The sequence below is a fragment of the Leptodactylus fuscus genome, chromosome 4 (assembly GCF_031893055.1).
Source record: "Leptodactylus fuscus isolate aLepFus1 chromosome 4, aLepFus1.hap2, whole genome shotgun sequence".
Classification (NCBI taxonomy): domain Eukaryota; kingdom Metazoa; phylum Chordata; class Amphibia; order Anura; family Leptodactylidae; genus Leptodactylus; species Leptodactylus fuscus.
This window is the reverse complement of record NC_134268.1, coordinates 105,725,157-105,738,680: the sequence shown is the minus strand read 5'-3', so window position 1 is coordinate 105,738,680 and position 13,524 is coordinate 105,725,157. Positions and strand designations below refer to the sequence as shown.

The 13,524-nt window shown below is 44.5% G+C and overlaps 1 protein-coding gene across 2 annotated transcripts in view; it reads left to right on the top strand.

The window, feature by feature from the left end:
• The first annotated feature begins 213 nt into the window (after positions 1 to 213).
• ZCCHC2 (zinc finger CCHC-type containing 2) overlaps positions 214 to 13,524 on the top strand; it is a 40,573-nt gene continuing 27,262 nt past the window's right edge. For both annotated transcript variants that reach the window (XM_075270882.1, XM_075270881.1), the window contains exons 1-3: positions 214 to 977; positions 12,005 to 12,110; positions 12,877 to 12,953. In XM_075270882.1, the coding sequence (XP_075126983.1) occupies positions 342 to 977; positions 12,005 to 12,110; positions 12,877 to 12,953 (819 nt within the window). In that variant the 5' untranslated portion in view covers positions 214 to 341. The remainder of the gene's footprint in view (positions 978 to 12,004; positions 12,111 to 12,876; positions 12,954 to 13,524) is intronic.

The window sequence follows — 13,524 nt, the reverse complement described above, 5'->3', positions numbered from 1 at the left end:
TAATTAGACTGACAGACGACAGCTCGGGGAGAGGAATGTCATGATATCACCGGTCTCTATGGCCGCATATGACGTACCGGATCTGCCGCGAAGGGAAGACGAGGCAGCGATGAGGGAACGCTTGTGAGGAGAGGAAGGCGGGGCCATGGGGGATCCCGCCGGCATCCAATCAGCGCGCAGGACGTCACGGCTCAGGCTTCCGAACCCGGGGAAAGAGAACGAGCGTTCTGGAAGTCGTTTCTAGACCCTCCCCTCACACGCCCAGCCCCCGCTCCTCAGCTCCAGTGCCCGGTAGGGTGGCTAGTTATGGCACCGGCCGTGTGTCAGCGTCTGTGCTGATAATGCTAAGGATGAAGCTGCCCCAGAGGAAGAAACCGCCCAGCGCATCGGATGAGGAAGACGAGGGAGAGCTGCTCGGGATGTGTTCTCGTCCCTGTAGTCTCCGGGACCCTCAGACCGATGGTGTCCCCGGCTCCCTCCAGCGGGAGACGGTCTATGAGTGGTTCGTACGAACGCTGAGCCCGGCTCACAGACTGGAGTTCGCCTGCGGATTACTGGACCTGTGTAACCCGCTGGAGCTGCGCTTTCTCGGCTCCTGCCTGGAGGACCTGGCCCGGAAGGACTGCCACTACCTGCGGGACTATGAGAGCAAAGCCAACAGCCTGGCGGGCGACATACTGGGGGACCTCGGCGATCCCGTCGCACGATCCCGGCTCATAGTCTACCTGGCGCTGCTCAGCTCCGAGAACCGGGACGTAGCCGGCCGCCTGTATCGCCTGCTGCTGCCTGCCATGGAGACGGAGAGGCTGCTGGAGGGCTGGGAACAGGACTCGGAGGAGCGGGAGCCCAGGGAGGAGCTGCTGCTTCTCTCCACCATGGCTTCCCTGCACCCGGCTTTCTCCTTTCACCAGCGGGTCACCCTGCGGGAGCGTCTGGCCAGTCTGCGGGAGGCCCTGTGCCGGAGAGGCCGGCCTGAGGTAAGCGGGGATGAGCGCCTGCTGTACGAACCGGCGCTGTCATGGCCCACATGTGCGAACCCTCCCCTGGCTGTCAGGCTCCACTTCCTGCCACCTGTAACCTTGACTCTGGGCATCAATGTAATAGCTGCTGGCACCGAGCAGGCCAAGAGGGCAGGGTGGAGTGGATGGCACTGATGTTACTGATGCAGGGAGCAGGAGCCACCATCACAGGGAGCTGAGTCTGGTCATTTAGGTGGTAATCAATGGTTTAGTTATGTTAGCTGTACCCTGGGTGCTCAGGTAGGTACGAGGCCTTTACAGCTGAAGTCACACACAGCGATTTATTGCCTCACCAATCCTCTTCCATGTTTTACCATGACAGCCGGTCCGCAGTGATAGTCATCATTCAGAATATTGTCTTAGGTCACTCTTCAGTGACAGTTCTGCCTATTATGGCTGGTTGTCCATACTACCATTCCCTGTAGTCACATCTGTATGGGAATATGTGTCTGTCTGGAACATCCGTCACAAGGCCAGCTTCACTTTTAAAGAAAGTTGCTACAGTAAGTCAGCCCCAATCCAGACAACCCCTTTAATACAGCTTCAGACTAATACTGAGCCATCAAAATCTGTCCATGTACATGTGATGAACACACCGGTGCGCATCTCATTATATCACAGTGACCAGACATTTGCCTGGTATCTAGCTGTGCATGTGTGTCCATCACAAGACCATGGACTGATTTTTATTTGGGGGAGGGGGGGAGGAGAATGAATGAGAGCAAGCAGAGATCTAGGAAACTACATGGCATTGATACAAAAAATATATTGGAAAATTGTAACTATTCATACAAGAAAATCCAATGACCAAGGACATGATTAGGGGTATTGTAAATTATCCATTAAAGGAGTTGTATGGGCTAATATTTTATTTTAGAATTGGACTGGGGGAAGTTAAACAAAACCAAAATAACTCATTCCTGCCTGTTCCGGACATTCCTGTGCCACCCAGCATGATCCGGTCCTGCAGGTCCGTTGTCTTCTAATGGAAGTCCCTGCCGCATGTGACTACCAATCTACTACCAATGAATGGCCTAAGGAAGGGACCCAGGGATGTCACAGGCAGTGAGGCATTCCACTACAAGAAGACAGCCCAGCAGACGGAGGACACCAGGGACAGATTAGTATTTTTTATTTTTTTTCCACCTCCCTGGCCTAATTAAAAATTAATATTTTAGCTTGGATAACCTGTCACCTACTCAATCCAGGAGGGAGTGCCGCACCACCTTCAAAATACTAAAATAAACAAATCGCCAGGTCTGAATGGCATAAGCCCGCCTGAGTTCTGACAGAATTATGCACGGTGACTGGCAGATCCTTGTATCTAATATTTAAAGGGATCCTATCATACAAACACATTTTTTTCTTAGTAATACGTCGGAATAGCCTTAAGAGAGGCTATTCTTCTCCTACCTTTCGTTGTCTTCTCTGGGCCGCTGTTCCGTAGGAATCCTGGTTCTTGTTGGTATGCAAATTAGTTCTCTCGCAGCATTGGGGGCGGGCTCCAACACTCAAACAGCACTGGGGGCATCCCCAATGCTGCCAGAGAAGTCTCTCAAGCGCCGCCTCCATCTTCGTCAGGAACGTCCTCTTCATCATCTTCTTCTGGCGCAGGTTGCAGGCTTCTAGGCTTTGAGCAGAGCAGACTGCACATGCCCACAAGCCACGAGAAAATGGCCACTTACATAGTATTGTAAGCTACTCGAGGCCTTGAAGTCTGCAACCTGCGCCGGAAGAAGAAGATGAAGAGGACGTTCCTCAAAGGGAGTCTGGAAACTATAGGCCAGCTGGTTTGTAAGATATTTGATATTTTTCTGAGAAGCTATTTTGGAGTATCTCAATGGGTGTTATAAGGTTATTTTTAATCGGCCCGGGTTAATGAAGAATCAGTCATCTCTAATTAAACTGATCAGCTTCTATGAAGAGATCTGTTCTAGACAGGACATGGGTAATGCTGTAGGTATGGTGTATCTGGTGTTTTTTTGTTTTGTTTTTTTTGGCTCTTGATACAGTACCACATATAAAATTGGTATACAAAATGAAAATGTTGGGACTGGGGGAAAACATACATTTGGGTTCATAACTGGCTCAGTTATAGCAAACAGAAGGTGCTTGCTAATGGTAAATACTCAGACTGGGTTAAAGTCACCGATGGGGTGCTACATGGTCAGTAATGGGTTCTCTCCTTTTTAATATGTTTATTAATGACCTGGTAGAGGGTTTACAGAGCAGGGTAATGAAAATTGAGGAGGATAGTAGAAGAGACTTGGCAAATGAAGTTTAATGTTGATAAATTTAAAGTTATGCGTTTTGGTTGACAAAATAAAATGTATGATTATGTACTTAATAGTAAATTACTGGGAAAAACTTCCAATGACAAAGACTTGGGGATATTGGTGGATAGTATGCTTACCTTTAGTGACCAGTGTCAGGCAGCTGCCACAAAGGCAAATAAGATTCTGGGATGCATCAAGAGGTCTAGATTCTCATGACAAGCACATAGTTATGCCTCTATACAAATCACTGGTCACACTTAGAATATTGTGCTCAATTTTGAGCTCGGATGTACAAGAAGGAGATGGTTAAACTAGAGAGAATGCAGAGAAGGGCGACAAATATTATTAGGGGAATGGGTGGATTGCAATATAACGACTGATTAATAAACTTGTGGTTACTCAGTTTAAAAAAAAAAAAAATGTCTATGGGGAGATCTAATAACAATGTACAAATACATGAAGGAACAGCACAAAGAACATTCTAATGGTCTTTTTACTCCTAAGCCAGTGACAGTGACAATGGCACATTCTCTAGAGGAGAGAAAGTCTCACCAGCAACATAAACAGGGATTCTGTACAGTAAGAACAGCGAGGCTGTGGAACACACTGCCACAGGAACTGTTAATGGTGGATACGTTGTGCAATTTCAAAGACGGCCTTGATGCCTTTCTTGAACAGAAAAATATGGGTTTAGGGTTCTAGATTTTAGTAAGGACAAGTTGATCCAGGGTTTTATACTGATTGCCAGATTGAAGTTGGGAAGGGATTGTTTTGCCCTGACATGGGGTAATTGGCATGATTCTCATGTGTTGTGGGGTTTTTTTTTTGTGTGTAACTTCCTCTTCATCAACACTGAAGGATTATAGGTTGGACTTGATGGACCGGTGTCTTCATCCAACCTCATTTACTATATCAAACTTTTCATTATACAAATGTCTCTTAATATTGGTCTAAAACTGGAGTATTTATACTGTGTGTTCATTACATTATACGGTTCCCAAGTTAGGCTCTGTTCATATCTGATCCTCACAGATTCTGACACATTTGAGGCAAGGCCCCCCCGTAGAGTAAATGCCATGATTCTGCCATGGCATTATATATTGACTTCAAGGTTGATGGGGGATCCTGGCTAATCCCTTCCACACATCACAAAAAATAATCTGCAGCAGAAATGCTGCGATTTGAAAAACGCTTGTGTTTTTGCAAATCGCAACGTGTCGATTATACATACAGAAACACTTGCAGTAAACTCTGAATTTTCTATGAAAAGCGCTGCTGGTAAAACCACGTTGCATTTCCGCCATGGTTTTCCGCAGCATTTTTTGGCTGCAGTTCGCTACATGGGGCCTTAGCCAAAAATTGCTTCCTGCACCCTCCACTCCATACCAGTGGCCATAGGCATAAAGCAGCTCTTCTCATAACACTTGTGTAGTTTCAGAGATGATTCTCGTTCTGTCCATCTCTATAGCTTCTCCAATCCAATGGCAGCCAGGTCAACTGACCAGTGGTGTCTAGTACCCATACCCTTCATTGATCAGTATCAAAATCTCCCACCTCCCTTCCTGTATCCCTAGCTAAGCTATCCCGCTCCCTACTAGCCCTTCACAAGTAACTAGCTATGCCCACTTTTCCCCCCATTGGATCATACTTGCCTAGCTTCTGATCTGGGAGACTGCTACGCCACCCCAAACACAGACAGACCCTGAGCCGGTACAGACTGAGTGCCCACAACCTGGAGATGGAGACGGGACGACACAGGCAGACGTACAAGCCACGGGAGAACAGACTGTGCCAACACTGTGACCAGAGGGCCCTAGAAGACGAGGCCCATTTCCTGCTACACTGCACCAAATACTCAGCTGTGAGGGCCGTCTACTACCAAAGACTCTCTGCCCAAATACCAGACTTCACATGTGCAGACGAGAATAGGAAATTCTACATCCTACTGGGAGAGGAGGAGACCACTGTGGAGATCGCTGCCCAATACGTGTCCAGCTGTCATCAAACAAGAGGAAGATGAGACTCCACGGACTGTTATACCCCAAACCACCACCCCACCCCATATAGCGGTCACCAACTAAGAGGAAGATGAGACTCCACGGACTGTTACTGAAGCTGTCAAACTGAACATTACTGGGTTGTCAGGAGGTGTAATTCCCCCCCCCCCCCCCCTCCCAATACATGTAAAATACAAGTGAGGCGGGCGGAGAGGGTTTAGTTTAGGGGATGATATGATTTTAGTGTTCTAGATTGGATAGTCTCTTCTTGCAATTCATGGGTTTCCAGAAAGACAATTAACGGTTAACACTGCTTGTTATCAGGCTGATGTCTTATTACTGAGCTGAGACTAATGAACTGGTGCACCCTTGTGTTCATCACAAGTGTGGTCTGATTTTTATCCACTGGAAGTTAACAGAATGACTATAAGCAAAGATCTAGAAAAGTTGAGTAATTGATCCAGAGTGTATGACTTCAAGATCTAGACAGAGTAAATGACTACAAGATCTAGAAAACTTGATGAATTGATAAATGATCCAGGGTATATTGGAAAATTGTAGTATTTCATTATCCAAACAATACCATTTATTTGCTTAAAATTGGACAACCCCTTTAACACTGACGTACGAAATGCCAGTATTAATAAATCGGTGGCATTATATTTACATAACTCTTACAAACACTCATAGAATGACGTGTATAATACCTTGATCTTGCGGCTGCTATGACCTGTGTATTGGAGCCTGTATTATGGAGAGAGCTGGATTTCTTGTATGGTCCTCTCCGTTACAGGAGATCTTTCCCGCCTGCATTGAGCTCACAAATTCAGAATTGGACAAGGGCTAGAAGCACTTCAGCAGTACAAGGTCTCTACCTTGCTAAAAAGGGTGTCTTAGAGTCAGAAAGATGCATTATATAACAGGCATTATAAAACATAGAACAGTGGTCCTGGTATTGGTTGAAGGATGAGATTCTCAGTTCTACCTTTAATTTCCAAACAAATCGCCACTTCAAACAGTCGGGATTGGCATATGTATAAGCTCCTAACCCTGACATTGATTTAGGCTAGTGATATGTCTAGTAACAACAGTTTATAATCCCATCTTTCATGTGTCACCAGAAGCTCTATTCTAAATTTTATTATGCCAGAGATGTATCTAAAGTAACATTCCCCCACCCCCTAGTGAAACCAGTGGACAGATTTCACCTTTCAATAGATGCTATAAATAAGGAAGCTCAGGATTTCACAGAAAGGAGCCAAAATCTGTTAGAAAGTATTCAATAAATATTGTATTATGCCCATAAATCAGAAAATCAAAAATTGTTTAAGTTTAGTGATGCTTTTAATGCTTATAGGTTTCCATTCAGGGGTCTCCAAGCGGACTCCCCAATCAGAATACCGACTGCAGATGTGAACTGGGCCTTAGGCATACTTGGAATTTCTGCCTTATATTTAAAGAGGACCTTTCACCACTTTTGGGCACATGCAGTGTTATATACTGCCAGAAAGCCGACAGTGCGCTGAATTCAGCGCACTGTCGGCTTTCCCGATCTGTGCCCGGTGTAAAGAGCTTACGGTGCCGGTACCGTAGTGCTCTATGGTCAGAAGGGCGTTTCTGACAGTTAGCCAGAGACGTCCTTCTGCCTCGCGGCGCCTATCGCGCTGTGCTGTGGAGCAGGGAGGAACGCCCCCTGCCCTCCTGATAATGCTTGTCTATGGACGAGCTGTGTGAGCAGAGGGAGGGGGCGTTCCTCCCGGCTCCACAGCACAGCGCGATAGGCGCCGCGAGGCAGAAGGACGTCTCTGGCTAACTGTCAGAAACGCCCTTCTGACCATAGAGCACTACGGTACCGGCACTGTAAGCTCTTTACACCGGGCACAGATCGGGAAAGCCGACAGTGCGCTGAATTCAGCGCACTGTCGGCTTTCTGGCAGTATATAACACTGCATGTGCCCAAAAGTGGTGAAAGGTCCTCTTTAAGATGTTGAGACTTTTGTAGTACAGGGATTCTTAATGTATAGTATGTATCTTTAAGCAAAGCACTTTCGTGCATCAAATCATTTACTGAATTTTAATAATATCTTTATATAGCGCAGGGGTCTCAAACTTGCGGGCCAACTGCGGCCCTCGGGACAATAGTTTGCGGCCCCCAGCGGACGCCGGGTGTTTAACCCCTTCCCGACATCCGCCATAATAGTACGGCGCATGCTGGGTGTGTAACTATGGCGCCCGCCAGGAGCCGGGCGGCCGCCATAGCCGCCAATTGTCTACTGCTTAAAGCAGTAGACAACCGGCGCTAATGTCTCCGATCAGTCCCCGGACCGATCGGAGGCATTAACCCCTCCGGCGCCACGGTCAAAGGCGCCGGAGGCCCAATTTTCCCAGCGGCGCATGAGCCGCCATTTTGCCGGTGATCGTCGGTGCCTAGAGCAAACTCCAGGGATGACGTCACGTTGCTATGACAGCCGGGAGCCTTGTTAAAGGATCCCGGCCTGTCTGCAATCTTTCTTTTGCAGGCTGGTCTATGCAGCCTGCAAAAGAAATGATGATTTTTTGCAGTGCAATAGCATTGTAATGCATTGCATTAGTGATCAGGCTCCCTGGGGTTCAGCACCCCTAGGGGGGTCTAATAAATGCAAAAAATAAAACAATATATACATTTTTTTAAAAAAGTATTAAAAGTTCAAATCACCCCCCTTTCCCTAGAACGCATATAAAAGTAGTTAAATACTGTGAAACACATACATATTAGGTATCCCTGTGTCCGAAAAAGCCTGCTCTACAAATCTATAAAAATATTTTTCCTGTACGGTAAACGCCATAGTGGGGAAAAAAAGTCAAAAGAGCCAAACTGCCATTTTTTCACTTTTTTGCCTCTGATAAAAATTTGAATAAAAAGTGATCAAAGCAATAGCAATTTCCCAAAATGGTAGAATTAAAATGTACACCCAGCCCCGCAAAAAAAGACATACACATCCCCATACATGGAAGTATAAAAAAGTTACAGGTGTCAGAATATGACTTTTAGAAGAAAAAAATTGGGAAAAACCTGATGCGGCCCAGCCTCACCCAGATTTTACCTCTAGCGGCCACAGCAGTTTACAAGTCAGAGGACACATAAACAGACAGTATGTAAACATTACAATGTCATAAAAATTAACATATCAAACAATAGGAGTGAGGGCCTTGCTCATGAGAGCTTACAATATATTTCTCCCATCCTGATCATGTACCATGGAAGACAATCTCCCTCACCTAACCATATCAGCTCCTTGTTTGTGGGTGTGTGTGTGTGTGTGTGTGGGGGGGTTCCTGTGTTTGGGGGTTTTTTTTGGTCCAATTTATGCTATGTTCACACTAGCATTCAGCTCTCTGTCGTTCAGGTCCGCATGGGTACCACAAGACTGTGAGCCTGTTTGCTTAAACTGTATATCCGCAGACCCCATAGACTATATAAAACGAGTACACTGAACTAGTATAAATCTGGCAGAGAGACAGAGGTCTTCTTTGCAGAACTTTTCTCTCCGATTATAGGTGGAATTGGTGGCAGATTCTCCTACTGAGGCTCCAACGTAGATGTGAACCTAGCCAGATCTTTATTTAACAGCAATGTAAACATTATGGATGACAAGAATAGTTTATCATTGTTTTTTTTTGTTTTTTTTTCTCATCCTTTCATAAACAATTTTTAGTTTGACTTTTCCAGACAGCCTTTCTCAGTGCCTTCAGAATAGATCCTAGGTTGTGCTGTGTCATCAGGTCTTCACATGCCATGGTGCTATTTTCACCTTCCACAGACTTGGATGTGTAGTTCTTTTATTTTAGCCCTGGTAAATAACATCTGCAGCTGAACTGGTTGCTTCCTGCCAGAATCCTTCTGCTCTGCAGCTGTCTGTGAGAACAGGGAATCCTCCTGTGACATAAGTGCACACAACTCACAGGAACACACTGTTGATGTTGGGCCTGACGCTTTCATTCTTTCCACTGTATGGAGTATAATAAAAACATTCTTCCAGAGAAGCCTTTTTTGGAGATTTTTATTTATTTATTTTTATATATAGACATTTTTTTATTCAATTGCCTCACACCTGACATCCACTTTGTTATATCCTAGATATGCCACAAATCTCACTCTCTGAAAAGTATACATCTTTATCTGTATGTCGGCTGTAAGCCAAAGTGGTAGGATCTACTTGGGATTCTTTTTGAAAAGACTTGATCTTCTCCAGAAACTCTCACAGTGCATGATTTCTAGTTTTTAGGGATACGAGGATCTTTCACATGATGCTTGTGGGTCAGAACACAACCCACTAGTATAACAGAGCTAGAAGTCACGATAGTCTGATATAGACCATGAATTCCCTATTAAACAGATAATGCTTCCCCCCCCCCCCTCAACAAGGTAACTCTACACATTACTTCACTCTGAAAATAGTCTTTCTTGCCACCAAACAGTGTATATTTTCTTTTCTCAATGCTAGCACCCAAAAGCAACACAAAAATACCTCTCTCCACCTTCCAAACAGTCCACTGTATTGTGTACCAGAAGATGTCAGAATGAAGTGGTAGTTCTACCATAGCATGCTCAAGAATTGAACTCCGACTGGTATAGAGTTCAGCTAGGACTCCTGCTAGTTTTCTGGTATAATACCCTCATTCCAATGGATTTACTTTCTCAGGCCGCCTTGATCCCTGTCTTGCTCCACCCACTCTTCTGAAAAGTTGAGCTGGTCCTGTGAATTTTTGATGGTCACCTGACATCAGATTTGTGGAGCTAGCGGAACATAATGGCCTGCTTGGGCATTGGAACCCCTTGGCAGCAGTAAAAATCTCACTAATGCAGACTTATTCTTTGCTGATGCATATTTAATGGCAAAGAAGGCCACACTACGGTTTTCTATGAAAGCAGACATTAAAAAAAAAAGCCAAAAAATTTTCTTGAACTTTTATTTAAGTCTATTATTGGCAAATGTCACTGAGATCTGGTTTGCTCGACTGTAGTATAGTTTGCACTATCTACTTCGAGGTAGGAATTTTACATAGAAATGTAAGTGAAGTGTGAACCCAGCCTATACAAAAAAAAAAAAAAAAAAAACCCTTTCAATCCTCTGTGCGTGTATATTACAAGATTTTATATTTGCTGATTGTACATAAATGTATACATTCAGCAAATGGTACATATCAATATTCACATAGTGAATTATACCCACTGCCTCCATAGACTTCTGATGTGAGCGTTACTTTTTGGGTTGTAATGTGCAATTGAGCAGAGTGAATGTCTGTTTAGGGAAGGAGAGCCTGATCAATATAGAAACTTTTTTTTTTTTTTTTTCTCTAAACAGATACACTCACCGGCCACTTTATTAGGTACACCATGCTAGTAACGGGTTGGACCCCCTTTTGCCTTCAGAACTGCCTCAAATCTTCGTGGCATAGATTCAACAAGGTGCTGGAAGCATTCCTCAGAGATTTTGGTCCATATTGACATGATGGCATCACACAGTTGCCGCAGATTTGTCGGCTGCACATCCATGATGCGAATCTCCCGTTCCACCACATCCCAAAGATGCTCTATTGGATTGAGATCTGGTGACTGTGGAGGCCATTGGAGTACAGTGAACTCATTGTCATGTTCAAGAAACCAGTCTGAGATTATTCCAGCTATGACATGGCGCATTATCCTGCTGAAAGTAGCCATCAGATGTTGGGTACATTGTGGTCATAAAGGGATGGACATGGTCAGCAAAAATACTCAGGTAGGCTTTGGCGTTGCAACGATGCTCAATTGGTACCAAGGGGCCCAAAGAGTGCCAAGAAAATATTCCCCACACCATGACACCACCACCACCAGCCTGAACCGTTGATACAAGGCAGGATGGATCCATGCTTTCATGTTGTTGACGCCAAATTCTGACCCTACCATCCGAATGTCGCAGCAGAAATCGAGACTCATCAGACCAGGCAACGTTTTTCCAATCTTCAATTGTCCAATTTCGATGAGCTTGTGCAAATTGTAGCCTCAGTTTCCTGTTCTTAGCTGAAAGGAGTGGCACCCGGTGTGGTCTTCTGCTGCTGTAGCCCATCTGCCTCAAAGTTCAACGTACTGTGCGTTCAGAGATGCTCTTCTGGCTACCTTGGTTGTAACGGGTGGCTATTTGAGTCACTCTTGCCTTTCTATCAGCTCGAACCAGTCTGGCCATTCTCCTCTGACCTCTGGCATCAACAACGCATTTCCGCCCACAGAACTGCCGCTCACTGGATGTTTTTTCTTTTTCGGACCATTCTCTGTAAACCCTAGAGATGGTTGTGCGTGAAAATCCCAGTAGATCAGCAGTTTCTGAAATACTCAGACCAGCCCTTCTGGCACCAACAACCATGCCACCTTCAAAGGCACTCAAATCACCTTTCTTCCCCATACTGATGCTCGGTTTGAACTGCAGGAGATTGTCTTGACCATGTCTACATGCCTAAATGCACTGAGTTGCCGCCATGTGATTGGCTGATTAGAAATTAAGTGTTAACGAGCAGTTGGACAGGTGTACCTAATAAAGTGGCCAGTGAGTGTATATTGCAGTGGTGTTTTTTTCTTTGTTTATGCAAAGTTTGAAAAGTTAGACCATATTGGTAATAATTACGAGGGATTTGTTTCTTATTTAGTACTATCAAATGTTGCATTTACTGGATTAATAGGCTTCCTTTTCTTCTACAGGAGAATATTCATGAATATTTGCCCAGCAGTGATGGTCATGTCCTCGATGGCAGTATAGGTACTCAGAATGGAGTTGGAGCAACAGCTCACAATATTCAGCAAGAAGGTGAGTGTGTCATTCAGGGCTAGTTCACATGGAGCAAGAGGGGGCGCATTTTGGCGCGGAATTCACCTCAAAATCCGCCCCCCCCTCACAATAGAGGTCTATGTAGACCGCTCGCGTTCGTTTTTCCGAGAGTTTTTTGTTCCGTGGAAAAAAAGAAGCGACAATCCCTCTGGATTCATTTGGGCCTACTTCAGAGCGGAAACCCGCGTCAAAATCAGGACCAAAATACGCGGTCATTAGCCCGTGTGAACTAGGCCTCAGATGTCTGCATTATTAGTATTCTTGATTCGGGAAGGTTAAGCTGTGGCTTTTTTTTTTTTTATTGTTATACAAAGCAAAACATCTCCATATCTGTAATCACACAGTCCTATACTGCCTGGTTATGTTAGTAGCCTGGTATATATAGGAGTATTTATATAACCCTCTGATTTATTCATACTTCTAGAGAACTTCGCAAAAGTTTCAGGTAGATGTGGAAAAATGCTGCAACGTCAGAATGTTTTCAAAAATAGAAGCGATAAGTTTTGTTTTTTTTTTGTCAACTAACAAAATAAAGAGAAATGCAAGTCAAATCAATACTTGGTTTGACCGCTCATTACCTTTTAAAACTGTGTTAGTTGTCACAATGCACAATAAAATTGCCCTTTATAGAAGATCATAAATATATACTTCATAGCAGCTTCACATATGACACATTGCAAGGAACACACCTGCCATCTGTTACAATGGACTAAAGTGCACCCTGTATACTGTTCATGTTTTTCAGCTGTGCATATTGAGAGTATAAATGTTAAATATGTACAAAGGAGGAGAGCTGACAAGAACTCTGACTACACTTTTGAGGTAAGTGGGAAGTTTCTACATATTTTTACTGTAAATTGTATTAACCTTTACATTTTCTTTCATAAATAGTTTGAGAGTCAGTTACAGTCTTCCAATGTATTTCAGAGGCTTTCAGGTATCTGACAAAGGGGGTCTGGGCCATCATCCCTTTTAAAGGACCCTTAGCCCAGCCCCCTTGGAGCCTCCCATCTGTGATTGGGGTACCTAACTACATGCACCAAGTCAAGAGATCTGGCCTATTTGGAAATATGCCATTCCTCTAGGTGGATTACGCCTATATGTATAATATGCCTATATGATTCCGGATGTTTTTTTTTCAGATCCAGGGATACCAAACATGGATATAAAATCATAGGATTGAGGATTATAGATGTGAATGTTTTGGTGAGAGAGAAATCTTGCTGTAATCTGCTCCAGTTTGCCAGTTTTTCTCTGCTTCCCAATCACTATTCTTCCTGGTCGCCACTCCCTAGAGTTGTATGAACTTTAGGCTGTGTGCCGTGAAGATGGATCTGTCTCAGTGAGTTGAGCAGTTTAGCAGGCAGGAGAGGAACTGATAACAGTAAATATG